We start from the raw sequence: 14465 nt of genomic DNA, 5'->3' as shown, positions 1-14465 counted from the left end.
CTTTGCCATTGTTAGCCTATGACACAACATTTCCCACTAGGCAGGAATTATGTTCCTGCTGTATGAGAATGAGAAATGCTTAAAGTAATGATTTCTCAGTGTCAGAGAAGGGAGGATTGTTGCGCCGCATCTTCCCCAAATAATACATCAGTATATGCAAAAGCTAGGACAAGCTGTTCTTTCTTCATAGCTAGGATCTTAGACAATATTACAGTGCGCTTGCTCTTTTGCATGCTGCAGGAAGCATTGTGTGAAGTGGTTAGTGAAGGACCTTTGACTCTTTCCATGTTTCTCTTTCACCAGGTTTCTCGTACGCACAGCAACCTAGTTCATATGGGCAGGGAAAGGGGGGGGGGGTTGCAGTGGTTTTTAGGAAGTCATTAGCTCGCACTAGGCGTCCTTTTGGGAAGACCCAGTTTCCATGTTCTGGAAGCTGGGAAGTAGGGGCAGTACAGGATTTCTTTTGGTGTACCGACCTCCCTGCTGCACCAAGGATTCCCTGTCCGAGCTGCTCCAGGTTGTGGTGGATGTTCTCCTGGACACACCTAGTTTGGTCATCCTAGGGGATTTTAACATCCATGCCGACACAACCTTACAAGGGGCCGCTCAGGACTTCGTGAAAGGCATGGCCTCCATGGGGCTGCCCCTGATTATGTTTGGCCTAACTCATAGTTGCAGACATGCCTTAGATCTGGTATTGGGGAAATTTTATTTCCTATATCGGGAATTTTTTTATGTCTAATGTTTTACCATTTGTTATGTGCTGTAAGCTGCCCAGAGTGGCTGGGGAAACCCGGCCAGATGGGCGGGGTGTAAATAATAAAATTATTATTATTATTATATGACTCCATGAGAATCAAATTATTATTGTGCCATTGGTATATATTTAAATGCAACAGGAGTATAGTAGAAACAACTAAAGTACAACTGGAGTGTACTAAATGCAACATTGTGCCAGTAAATGAGTGTATGTAGTAGTTGCCAGCACATACATACATGCATTCTCAGTTTTGGGTTTCTAGTTACTCTTGAATTCAGGCATCAAGTGTTTTTAGTACATGATCTTTTTTCCCTGCCCCTGGCAAGATAAGAGAGATGTTCAATTAATGAGTCATTTCTGCTCTATCAGGACAATGGCAGTGATTAGCTGTAATGTCTGACTTTCAGTTCCGCTAGGAGCACAGCTGTGCATCCAAGGCTCCACTCAACTCCCACTCTCGACTGCAAATAGGATTTCCTCAGCAATAAAACCGCCATATATGCATCCGGATTTCTGAATAAATTGCTGGTGGACTTTGTCAGAGACACAGCCTTGCCCAGTCAAAAGTGTATTCAGTTGAGTTTAAGGGGAGGTTCTAGGGTTGCATATTAGCATCACTCGCAAAGCAGAATAAAATTAGACAGCAGCTAGTGACCACTATTTTGATTGTGTGGTTTTTTTAGTACTCTAACCAACCCTAGATCCATTGTTTTCCGATCTCAAGGGCTCTGCCAGGTTAAAACAAGTTCACATCTACTGAAATCTTTTACATGCCAAGCTATGAAATCATTTTCAGAATGAAGTTGAGCATTTTCAAAAAGAAATACAAGCTGAAATAAACTGAATTCCCTGCAGATGTCCACAGGACAACACAATAGTAAGGAGGAAAATCAACTGTGGTTAAAAAAAACCCAGCAGCATGGTTTCTGTTTGAATAGTGTAAAAAGATTTAAAGTGAAATATAATATTAATTTTTCAAAATAAATCTGGTGCTATGAAAGGTAGACAGCCTTTCTACCTGTACGTAGCAAGAAGACCACATGCCACCGGGATAATAAAACCAATGTTTGCTTCTGCTAAGCAAATTTAAATAAGAGTCCCTCCTGAATACGAACCTCAGATCTCCACTGCCTTTTTTTATTCTTTTCTTTTTGCATTTGTCTCTGTGTTTACATTTTTTTTTATCAGCTAAAGTGCTTGTCTCAGGTGCACATAGCGTCCAGATGGCAACATGCTGGCTTTTATCAATGCCAACAGTGGGAATAAGGGCTTTTCATTCAGTTCTGGGAGAAACCAAGCAGAGCTATTTCAAAAGTCTGAAAACGGTGTAGTGCTTGGATTCAGGAGAAGCGGGTAATGCAAGGATTAGAGTATCCTGATGCAACAGGTAATCTTATATAGCATATCCTCCAACATTTCTCTGATGAAAATAGGAACGTCCCATTCCGTAATGATAATTTTACTATTTATGCCCCACACATCTTACTGAGTTGCCCCAGCCACTCTGGGCAGCTTCCAACATAATAAAACATTAAACATTTAAAAAACTTCCCTATACAGGATTGCCTTCAGACAGCTTTGGGGGTGGGATAACTCCATACCTTCCAACATTTCCCCAGTGAAAATAGGGACATCCTAAGGATAAGTGTGACATTCCAGGATCAAATCAGAAACTGGGACGGCTTCTCTAAATGGAATATTGGGACACTTGGAGGGTCTGGTGTAGAGTTCACATAGCAATTCGTTCAATACTTAGACCCTTTAGCATAGCAAACAATGACTAATTGTTCAACGTTAGCCAAATGCAGAGTAGATCCATTGAAATCAGTGGACTTAAGTATGACTGATATTGCCCCAAAGGATTAAATTGGCTTCAGTGCAGCGCTGGCGCGCTTTAAACTCTGCCGTAAAAGCAAATTCTCAATCATTTCAGAAAACATTCTTCAGCTGCTTTTAGGGATGCTATAGATTGCATGTCATGCGGTTCAATAAGCTAGGTTTGAAGCTCTGAGTGTATGACTGCAATATGAGTAATCTAGTATGTGCCATGGTGTTCTCTATTTCTAATCGCAGGGTTGGAGTCAATCTTCTACTTACATGCTCCATAAGTTTAGAAGCTGTTTTCATATCTGGATGGCACACTCACAAGAACTTGCTTACGCAAATATTTTCGCATGCACTTTACAGACTGCCCGTATTGACTTCTAGCCACATTGTCATACACAGACCAAGTCATGTGAAGGCTGGATTTAGCATGTTGAGTTTTCACATGCCCCCAAACTGCAGTTTGCATAGAGCAGACATCTGAGCCATGCTAGTTTCGGCATGTTACTGGCATTCACAAATATTCTTTGTGCATGGCACTGTGGGGCTCAGTGCCAGTAAGAGCTCACAAAAAATAAAATAAAATAGGTGTTTCAGGCAGGAAGGGTAATATGATGAGGCTTTCTGTCTCCCTTGAATAGTGTCCTTTTTCTTCTTAATATTGGCCAAGTGCTACATTGTGCCAGCAATGGAGCAAACCAATTGGGCGCCTGGGGCAGCGTGCGTGCCCTGCGCCCAGGGCGAGGTCAGCTGCCCGTGGGGGCAGGGCCAGCCACCCATGGGGCGGGGCAAGAGGCAGAGCCTCCAAGGAGTCTGCCTGCCTCCTCCCACTCAGCCGCCCTACAGCTGAGGGGGAGGCAGCGGGCAGACTGTTTGGGGCAGTGCAGAGCCTGCGGGCACCCAAGCCACCGCGTCACTCCCAGGAGAGACATGTGGCTCGGGCGTGCTGCAGGCCCCACGGTGAGTGCCGCCTGGCATTTTGTCACCCCCCTCAGTGGTGACACTTGGGGCGGACTGCCCCCACTGCACCCCCTTCCTCCGCCCCTGCGTTATGCCCATTCCTTCAAGCCTGATGAAGATAATGAAGAGACTCCCCCCCCCACATACACCCCAAGAATTCTTCAGATTGCAACTTTCCTGGTGACAGGGATCTTTATTTTCAGTTGAATCACCCTGAAAAGTGCCCTTTCTTTGAACATTCTGGACTGGCTGTTGTCTGAAATTCCACGGCAGCACCAATAGGATGCAATATCATGTAATGTTGATTTGTCATAATGTGAAACAACTACATCAGAAGGAAATTTCATTAAGGCTAAGCTGTTACCTTTCCAGGAACAGCAGGCACAAACTACAGCAATGTTTATAAATGCACCACGTTGCTGAGTTTTCTTGAGTACCTCTCTTTCCTGGCCTTGCTGGAAGAGGGGCTATTTCAATCTAGATATAATGTTTTAACTAGCGTTACAAAACTCCTTTGCTTGTACACACAGTGCATTAAGAGGAGTGTGTTTTGCCTCGAGAGTTGCACCACTGCATCCTCTCAGTTGAGCATCTTCACCTAGACCTCACAAGTGGAATAAGGATTTCTAGCTGCCAACACCAAGAAAATCCTGGCAGTTGTAAGTTCAGCATTGTTCAGATTTCAGAAGAGATGGTGCCATAAAGAACAGATAAATCACACTTGTTTTTCTTTCAAGTCATTTTACTTTTCTCAGAAGACTCAAAGGGAAAAAACCAAATTGTTTAATTTAGGACTGGCTTATCTGTTTTGTCGGTCTCTTGCAGTGGTGACAAAAAATTGTATTAACTTTTGCAGGGGTTTAATAATTCATCATACAATATATGTTTTTCTTGGAGAGAGAAAAATCTCCAGAATCCCATTGGTTTACTGTGGATAAGCAATGAAAATAATTGGTGTAATGAGCAGATGTGAATCAAAGCATGAAGTCCTGGAGGGCAAAGTTCTATAAAAAGCGCAGTATTGAAAAGTTCAGTATCACAAAATCATTTTATCTAAATCTTCACATTTAACCAAAGTGAACAAACATCCATAGATTTCATTTCAGCCTGGTCTCTATCTCTCTCTCTCTTTAACCTGGCAACAGCTCCTGGTGGCATGAATGAGAGCCTCAGGCACATTTTTGGAATTTGACTTGTACTAATTGAGTGATCATTAAGTGAGAAGAGAATGTGATTTGGTATCTGCACAAGAAAGCTAAGCAATGTTTTGAACGATAAAATAAAAATGCTTTTAAATGATCTCATTTTGTCATGGGGTTTTACATCTTAAAAAGAAGAAGAAGAAGCTAAAATCAATTGGAATTCATTAGTTGGAAAGAATTTATTTCCAGTATGGTCAGTGCTTATTATGTGAAGCCAGATCTTCATACATCTGCCTATCTACTCTAACCCTTTATGCAGGGTTCAGATGTCCCAGATGTTACTGTGCCCACGCCAGCAGGGGCTGATGCAAGTTGGAGTCCAGCAACATCTGGAGGTCCAAAGGTTTCTCCAGCTGTGCTTTTGCAAGTCACAGCTTGTAAGCTGATAGAACCACATTTTTTAAAAAAAGCATCAGAAAAGCCCTCTAGATTGAGGTGGTGTTGGATGCATAGCCATTCTTGAGTCCATATGGCAGCTGTGAGAAATGAAAGGCAGCAAACAGCTCAGAAAATTAAATGTGGGGCCTGCCAGAAGAAGACATAATTCATGCTGTGTAAGGGCAAAAGGAAGGGACGCGGGTGGTGCTGTGGGTTAAACCACAGAGCCTAGGACTTGCCGATCAGAAGGTCGGTGGTTTGAATCCCCATGACGGGGTGAGCTCCCGTTGCTCGGTCCCTGCTCCTGCCAACCTAGCAGTTCGAAAGCAGGTCAAAGTGCAAATAGATAAATAGGTACCACTCTGGCGGGAAGGTAAACGGCGTTTCCGTGCGCTGCTCTGGTTCGCCAGAAGCGGCTTAGTCATGCTGGCCACACAACCAGCAGTACGCCAGCAGCCTCGGCCAATAAAGTGAGATGAGTGCCGCAACCCCAGAGTCGGTCACGACTGGACCTAATGGTCAGGGGTCCCTTCACCTTTACTTAAGGGCAAAAGGAATCTATTCAACGCTTGGCCAGACTGGCAGTGGGCTTTCATGGGATTCTGTATGTTCTGTTCTATTTCACCTTATTTCTTTGTACATTGTTTTAAACTGTTTGTAACACTATGCTTTCATTGTTGTAACTTGCCCTTGGACCTTAGAGTAAAGGGTGGGCAATTAATATTAATATTGATACTAGTAGTAGTAGTAGTGATGATGATGTTCCACGCACAGAACCCACAGGATCTCCTATTAATTTCTGTGGTTGGAATAACTCAGTGGCATGGCCAATAGTGATGTACATGAAGAACTTTCTCCAGCATGAGAGAGAATGGTGACGGTTCTGTGAGCATGTAAATTCCTTGTTCAAGAATCCTTCAGATTGCAGCACCTTTGTGCTTTGAAATGCACCACTAAAGAGCCATTTCACCACATGTTCCTATTTGTTTTGAAATTCATGTGGAACTTTAAAATCTTGGTTACATTTGCCCACAGAATACCCCTGTTTGGTTGGCCGCTATTTTCATTTATAGAAGGAGGCTTAACTCCTTTTCTTTTCTTTTTTTAAAATGATATTTATTACTTTTCAAACAGTTTCAACACAACACTACAAACAAAAAAAAGGGGGGGAAAGAACAATACAAATACAATACAAAAACACTACATACAAAACAAAACAAAAACAAACAAAAACCATTTAAAAACACCTCAAACATTTTCAATATCTTATCTTTCATTTGCTTATTTCCAACGACCTCCTCACACCTCCTGTGAGGAGGCTTAACTCCTTTCCATGGTAATGGACATTTTTGGCTCTTCTTACCTCTGTTTTTCGTTTTGTTTTTTTTAATAAAGCTACATTTTTTGTTAAATTCCTTGATACATTTTCTAGTTGGCTCCAGCAAAAGTTCCTCCTATTGTTCGCCTTTTTTATTGTGAAGCCAGATTTGAGGCTCCACTTCTGAGTTTTAACTTGTAGACAGATCACATGAGCCATCTCCATGGTAACTCTGCCTGATTTATGTTTGTATTTAATTAGAGTTGTCCATTACCTCTCCAAATAGAATTTAATTTGAATACATGGGCCTGTCACATTTTAAAAGATTCATTATACCTAATCTGCAAGTTGATTGACGAGATTTGCAGGAGATTGCATATTATATGCACGGCGTATTTAACAGTTTCAAATAGAAAAGGTAAATGTTCCTTTTCTCCAAAAGATTTGTGAATTTGGCTAGTCCCCGCCTCTCCCCCCCCCCTTCCGCAAAGGTCTGTGCAATCTTTCCCATTGTTATAATTTTAAATCATATTAGCTGACCTTCAGGGTATGTCACAGCCAGAAGCAAAACTGTATGAATTAGCATTTGCAACCGTGTCATTTAAAACTGGTTAACTTCAGCTAGAAAGCAGAAGTTACCATTTACAGACATGCTGGGGCATATTGTTTATTGATATAAAATATGGGCACCTTGCACAGAGCTTTGTGGAGGTTATTTATATTTAGCTAAGGGGTTTGTATCTTCCCTTTAGACAGGCTCCCGGGACTAAATTTTGTGAGAAGTTAAAATGGCAATACAACCATTAAAAATAAATAAATAAAACAAAAATTGGGGGTGGGGGGAGAGACCACTCTAATACAATTCAGGATTATCTATGCTGACTTGTAGCAGCTTTCCATAGGTTTAGATAAGGCTCTCTTCTAGCCCTACCTGAAAATGTTGAGAATTGCATTTAAGGGATATGCATTTGGCATATAGTGGGCCATGGCACTCTGGTCCAGACAGGGTACAGTATTCTGACAGTGGCAGACTGGTAAGAGAGTATTTATGCTTCCTTGTGGAATAGAGGGATTTTTCCTAGGAGCTAAGGCAGCATTTAAAAGGTTTCACACAATGGAATCTTAGGTAAAGTGACCCCTGACCATTAGGTCCAGTCATGACTGACTCTGGGGTTGCAGCGCTCATCTCGCTTTATTGGCCGAGGGAGCCGGCTTACAGCTTCCAGGTCATGTGGCCAGCATGACTAAGCCGCTTCTGGCGAACCAGAGCAGCACACGGAAACGCCATTTACCTTCTGCCGGAGCGGTACCTATTTATCTACTTGCACTTTGACGAGCTTTCGAACTGCTATGTTGGCAGGAGCAGGGACTGAGCAACGGGAGCTCACCCCGTCACGGGGATTTGAACCTCCGACCTTCTGATCAGCAAGTCCTAGGCTCTGTGGTTTAACCTATAGCGCCACCTGCGTCCCTAATGGAATCTTGGGCCTCTCCTAGATGACCTGCATATTAAGCACTCATCCTGGTTTGTTTACAGGGAGGTTCTGTGGTGCTGACTCAAACAATTATTAATCTCATACTTTTCCAGTGCATTTTACCCATCAATTTCCTTACTGCAATTTTTTTTAAAAAAATACCGTATGTATATGTGTGTGTTTGTTGTGTAAGAACACCATATCCAGTTTAATTGTGCGCCTGGAATTTGTCAGGATGCAGTTGAATCTCATTGCGAAAAGTCAGCTGTATGGAAGCTGCTTCTGTGTGCTTATTTACACCTCCATACAGAGAAATAAAGCTCTCCTTGTAGTCCAATCTTTATTTGATCAGTGGTCATGCTGGCTGTTCGAGGTAGGAGTAGGCGATACAGAGCACTGTGGACATTTTCAGATCATAAAGAGTTGTAAACATGCATTACGAATTGAGAAGTGGTCTGCAGGTCACTTCCTGGGAAGGGTTATGCCTTGGACTAATTGAGGGCATTGAGGTAGCAGCAGCCTATGAAAGCCACTGCTTATACACTCCCCCTTTTTATGTTTGCATTTCTCCTCCTACTTCCAGAGTTTTTTGGAATTCTGAACATAGATGGGTGTTCCTTAGTTCAACATTAAAAAAAACACTACTAATAGACAATTGTATGTCAACATGGGGAGGGGGGAATTGTATACTATTGGCACAAAAATGGAAGCAAGAAGAATTACTGACAAATTCTTCTGACAAAAGAAGAATAGCAAATGAAATTAATGGACTATGCAGAATTAGATAAATTAATAATAATAATAATAATAATAATAAATTTTATTTATATCCCGCCCTCCCCAGCTGAGCCGGGCTCAGGGCGGCTAACAACAATCAAATAACAATCAAATAATAACACATTCTAAAAATATTTCATTATAAAAATTAGTTAAAATCAGGAAGGATTCGAAACCTGCGGGACCAGAGATTCTTAGAAGACTGGAGTAAATATTTGAACTATTTGAAAAGCAATTCTAATAAGGAGATTATGCTAGTAGGACTGCAAGAAGTTCTGTAAGGAGGATTATATGAAATATTGCAAAGAATATTATGAAGAGAATTGTTAGTTAATGATAATTAAAAGTAATAGAGAAATTAAGAAATGCAGAATAAGTGATAAAGAAAATCTTCAGAGGTTGTTGACGGAAGTCTAAAACATTGCATAAGATAAGAAGTTATGTTAAATGACTATTGGAAATGATATGTTAAATTTTTTTTAAAAAAGTTTGTGTGTGTGTATAAATATACAATATATACAATATATATAGTACTGCACTGTGCGCCTTTAAGGGACATTGAGTTTTGTGAAAGTTAAATGAATAGTAAATATCTGTGCTCCTGATAACATCTATGTGGTTTACTTTGTTTCTGTCTTTCTAGAGGAAGACGGTGGTGACCTCCTCAAGACGGGGATCAGTTTTCCAGGAACGCCAGAGGAAGAACTAGGTACAGATCTCAATTCTTTTCTGAACAAAACTCAATGTAAACCAAAGCTAGGTGTCACCCACTCCTGAAACCGCTTAAAACAAAGTGTGTGTTTGCATGTACCTTTTTTTTTTATTGTAATCCGGAATCAGCTTGTGCAAGGAGTTAATTACAAACTTAGCAGTTAGCTTTTGCAGTCTCCACACTTTACAAAAGTTATTCAGCTGACTCCCTCTCCAGATGTCCGCTCTGTACTGAGCAGAGAAAAGCTGAACCATAAATATCAGGCCAAAATAAGAGAGTTATTCTGCCTAGGTAGATTGAATTAATTTGGCCTATACTACAAGACTGTTCAGTACTGAATCATTTGTGGGATACTAACTAAATAGTGACGTTTCCTAACTACATTTACTAAGAACACATTTAGAATGTTTGGAGTACTTATTCAGCTCAGAATTCAGGGCCTCTTAATGAATTTCCGATATGGGCTTAAGGAAAATGGTCAAAACTCCATGTGTATACCATCACTTGTGATATACTTCTTGAATGTCCACTGTATCAAATGTTCACAACATGCTAGCAGTCAGAGGTTACTAATGTGATTTATCACCGACAGTTTTGTGCAGGCATAGTATAGTATCCAGTTTTCCCTCCACGGAAATTTCAGGGGTATAAAGTAGCCCTTTGCCAAACTTGGTTCAGTCAGTGGAGCACAGTGGACCTTAGTAGACATAGCACTCTTTTATTTATTTATTTAAAAAGAACCATTAAATGTATGTAATATTCACAGAGGTATAACAAAGACATACACTGTTTGTCAGTCATATGCATGTACATGTCGCTACATAATATTTCTGTCAGTTGGTTATTGTCACTTAAAATGTGATGAAGGGGAGCACCATAGAATTTCTACAGATTTTAAGTACACAGCATTTTTCACTCAAGTCGCTATTCCCTTCATTAAGTATGTTCAAATAGCTTATAAGTCAGTTGCATATTTGCAGATGGGACGAATAAAAAAAAACCAGTCATTTTGTCTTTTTTCATTTAGTTCATGATTTGGGGCATTTCATGCAAGATGAATATCCCACATGGGCACAAGGGAAGTCGTCTAGATTAGTGACTGTGATATAATTAAATTGTGATTAAATTGTGATTCAGGGGTGACCAAAAGAATGCCCTCCTTTCATCCCTTACCACCATAGTTTAATATGGTCAGGAATGATTAGAGTTTTAGCCTGACAACATTGGCGGGGAAAGGGTTTACCACATTGGCTACCTCTGTCTTTGTTATTAATTATTTTCTTGCACATTGTGTTTAGAGCAAAATCAGTAAGGGCACAATTAGGGCAGAGTTAAACATTTTTAGTCAGTAGTGTAGTGATGGTGACCATGATAAACTCTCTGGCAGCGATTACCTCTGTCGACTGTGTGTCCACAACTGAACAGGGGCTGTGGCTGCAGTTGACTGACTTTGACTCCGGTTGATGTTAGCTAAGCTGCTCTGCTTCTTAGAGTTTCTAGTTCAGGCATAGCCAAACTTGGCTCTCCAGATGTTTTGGGACTACAACTCCCATCATCCCTGACCACTGGTTCTGTTAGCTAGGGATGGTGGGAGTTGTAGTCCCAAAACATCTGGAGGGCCGAGTTTGCCTGTGCTTGTTCTAGTTCTTATTGACTGCAGCGGGAAGGGAAAGGTTGGCAGAAGGGCCTAGGAAAGTAGGAGTAGAAAAGCCCTGGTTGGAGCAGGTATTGACCCAGAGGAATAAGAGGACAGAGTCAGAGGTCTAAGTGGCTCCAGGACTGCCTGTGCCATTAGGTATTATGCAGCAGATGCCCCAGACAGCAGATCCTGGGAGATGGGGACCACTCAAGAGAAAAAAGTGGCCTGCCTTCAGGTGCAGTGAAAGATGCTCTCCTTCTGCCAGGGTTGAAGCAAGATCCATCTACCAGTCTGTATGTGGAATTCTGAAGGGGCATGTTGCGTCTTCGGTCAGGCAAGTGGGAGGGTTAAAAAAACGTGGGAGAGAGCCTGGGCAAATATGAGAAGTCACATATTGATCTGAAAATCTTTGACTGCGTTCCTCTGGTTGGCATTAATGTGAGAGAGTTAAGCAGTAAGCACACACTCCACTTTTTAAAAAAATGAAATCTTTGAAATGTAAAAGTGCTTAACCTTGGCTGAATAATTCCTACAGTAGTTTAAGTTTTGCTTGAAATAATGTCACTCTTTGAACACAATGCTCACAGAGTGCTCACTTATTTTAGCTTCCAGGAAATACTCTCCCCCTTCAAGCAGAGGCTTGACAACCATATGTCAGGAGTGCTCTGATGGTGTTTCCTGCTTGGCAGGGGGTTGGACTCAATGGCCCTTGTGGTCTCTTCCAACTCTATGATTCTATGATTCCTTCTTACCTTTCAGAAAGGTACGCCATGTGCATTGGCAGCATTGGGCGAGCACAGAATACTCTTCCTTATCTATTTGGTCAGCCTGTGTACAAGAAGGGCAAAATACAATGATTTTCTCTTTGGTCCCCTTTACTTTGACTTTTGGTGTTGTCCACAGAAAATAGAACGGGGTGGATTTTTATTTTTTTTAAGTTTTCAACAAAGAAATAGACGTTATAAAATAAATAGTCTAATTTGCTTTTGCAGCAGAGATCAATACAACATTATATGAATATATACTGTAAGAATTATTAATTTTGAAATGTGTCTCTCTTTTTTACAAATATGCAACTCTTCTATTTTTCTTGTTTTATATACCTGGTTTTTCCCCTTTAGTTATAACTGATGGTCAAAACAATAGTCTTCATACTGGAGATAACATAGGCTACAGTAGAGCATGTCTTTTGAAAATTGAGAGGACTTAACTATATGGCTTCATCTGCTCTTCTGAATTCAAGAGGGTTTTTGTAAACAAAGCTAACTATACTCCTTGTTTTAAAACAAACAAATGATAAGCAGATATGCATCTTATATGAGAAGAAAAACCAAGGGTGAGGAATAATCATTCAAAACACAAACTATAATCCAACCAGGCACTTTTAGTGTTTCTTGTTTTCAGTAGGAGAAATGTTATTCCCACTGAAATAAATAACATTTAAAACAGTTTAACTTGGACTGCCCAAAATAGCATTCCTGTTTTTAAAGAGAGAAATCAAACTGGACTTGGTTCAAAAACTATCCTTTGTCCCCTGAAATTGCTATGGGAAATTTTAATTTCAAGAGGTTTTGAATTTTTGTGAATAAAGTCAAAATGTATGTCTTTTCCTTTAGTGGCCCACTAAGTATTTGGTGACAATATCATGTCTCTGTAAGCTATGTTTCTGTTTTGTTCCTGTTGTCCCTTACTCTTTTCCAGTGTGAAAACTGTAAGAAATCGATGTGGGGATCATCAGCATTTATCCACCCGTACTCTAAATATCATAGTTTGATATAACTATAATGGAGCAATCTTGCACACTATTTTTTTGTATACTTGAGCCCCACTGAAATCACCATGATTCATGGATTTTATCGCATTGCACAGGATTCTGCACTTGATTTTCCCCTACACTTTCTCTAAAACATATTGTTAGAAAACATTGTGCAATTGTATGAAATTGCCATAATTATTATGGCAAATACTGTCATTTTATCTGCATGTTACAAATAGGCAAAAATATATTTAAAACAAATTATTTGCTGAATTTCTACTATTAAGTTGCATGGTGATTAAATCCACACATGAATGCATTGATTTAAAGTATTTGTATATTTCCCTTCATAAATATTAACTCCAGAGATATATATTTTTTACAGCAAATTAAAATTATACATATATTTGCCTTTCTCCTTTCTGTTCCTACATGCTCTGCATAGCTCATTTGCATTTTTCTAAAAATTAGATGCTCCTTGTAGTTTTAGGGGAAATTACAGTTTGGAAATCGTGTTGAGTAGATCAAAACTGGAGCATTCTAATGTTGATTTTTGAACATTTGTAGGATTATTTTGTAAACAATTCATTAAAGCCAAACACAAATGCTTATAGGTGCTTTGTTCCCAGCTGACAGCAAGGAGATTACTGAATGAAAACTTTTGAAGTTAGCATCCTAGAAAGATTATCAACACTTTCCACTGTGTGAATTAACATAGACCATACCTCTTCCATATGGTCACAGTTATCAAGTAACAAGCCCATTTTAAATAATGGGAGAAAGTGATAGAACACCATACAAATGTGTTACCGAACCAAGAACAGCAACTAGGGGAAAGAATTATAAAAGGAGATCAACTTTTTGTTGCGGAATTGATTCCTCCAAATAGCTTATTAGTTTAGACAGCAGAGACTGTATTGGATTTCTTTAAAGGAGCTTACAAAAAGCTTTCACATTGACTTTATTCTCCAGAGTACGATTTCATACCTTTTCCCTATAGATATTGTTTATACATTGGGTAGCAATATGGAATGCACTTTGGGGAATTCATCTTGGCCCAGCATTTCTTACACAGGCATATGAATTTGCAACTACAGTGGTGCCTCGCAAGACGAAATTAATCCGTTCCGCGAGTCTCTTCGTCTTGCGGTTTTTTCGTCTTGCGAAGCACGGCTATTAGCAGCTTAGCAGCTATTAGCGGCTTAGCGGCTATTAACGGTTTAGCGGCTTAGCGGCTATTAACGGCTTAGCGGCTTTAAGAAAAAGGAAACAAACTCGCAAGAACTCGCAGGATGTTTTGTCTTGCGAAGCAAGCCCATAGGGAAATTCGTCTTGCGGAACGACTCAAAAAACGGAAAACTCTTTCGTCTTGCGCGTTTTTCGTCTTGCGAGGCATTTGTCTTGCGAGGTACCACTGTAAGGGAGCAAGTGGGGTATTTTCCTCACAATGAGCTACACACACACACACCAGGGAAGAGCTGCTTTTCTGAGTAAAAGCAACCATGTATTCAATTCATAGATGCAATTGTTACAAAGATGGGCTCAATTCTACACTTAATAATAATAATAATAATTTTTATTTATACCCCACCCTCCCCAGCCAAGGCCGGGCTCAGGGCGGCTAACAAGCAATAATAAAAACAAGTTGAATTAATACAACTTAA

General features: G+C 40.3%; 1 protein-coding gene and 1 long non-coding RNA gene across 15 annotated transcripts in view; one reads left to right on the top strand and one right to left on the bottom strand.

The window, feature by feature from the left end:
• The window catches only part of LOC310703501, a 419307-nt gene that overhangs the window by 96498 nt on the left and 308344 nt on the right, over positions 1-14465 (bottom strand). The gene's annotated exons all lie outside the window — the stretch shown is intronic.
• The window catches only part of DLGAP2 (DLG associated protein 2), a 399875-nt gene that overhangs the window by 277413 nt on the left and 107997 nt on the right, over positions 1-14465 (top strand). For 12 of the 14 annotated variants that reach the window (XM_083495509.1, XM_083495502.1, XM_083495508.1 and 9 more), the window contains one exon: positions 9338-9403. The exons of the other annotated variants lie outside the window; for them this stretch is intronic. In XM_083495509.1, the coding sequence (XP_083351635.1) occupies positions 9338-9403 (66 nt within the window). The remainder of the gene's footprint in view (positions 1-9337; positions 9404-14465) is intronic. 14 annotated transcript variants of the gene reach the window in all.

Source organism: Podarcis liolepis (assembly GCF_965112155.1).
Source record: "Podarcis liolepis genome assembly, chromosome: 3".
Lineage (NCBI taxonomy): Eukaryota > Metazoa > Chordata > Lepidosauria > Squamata > Lacertidae > Podarcis > Podarcis liolepis.
The sequence above is the reverse complement of the archived record's forward strand: the minus strand, read 5'-3'. Positions and strand labels throughout refer to the sequence as shown.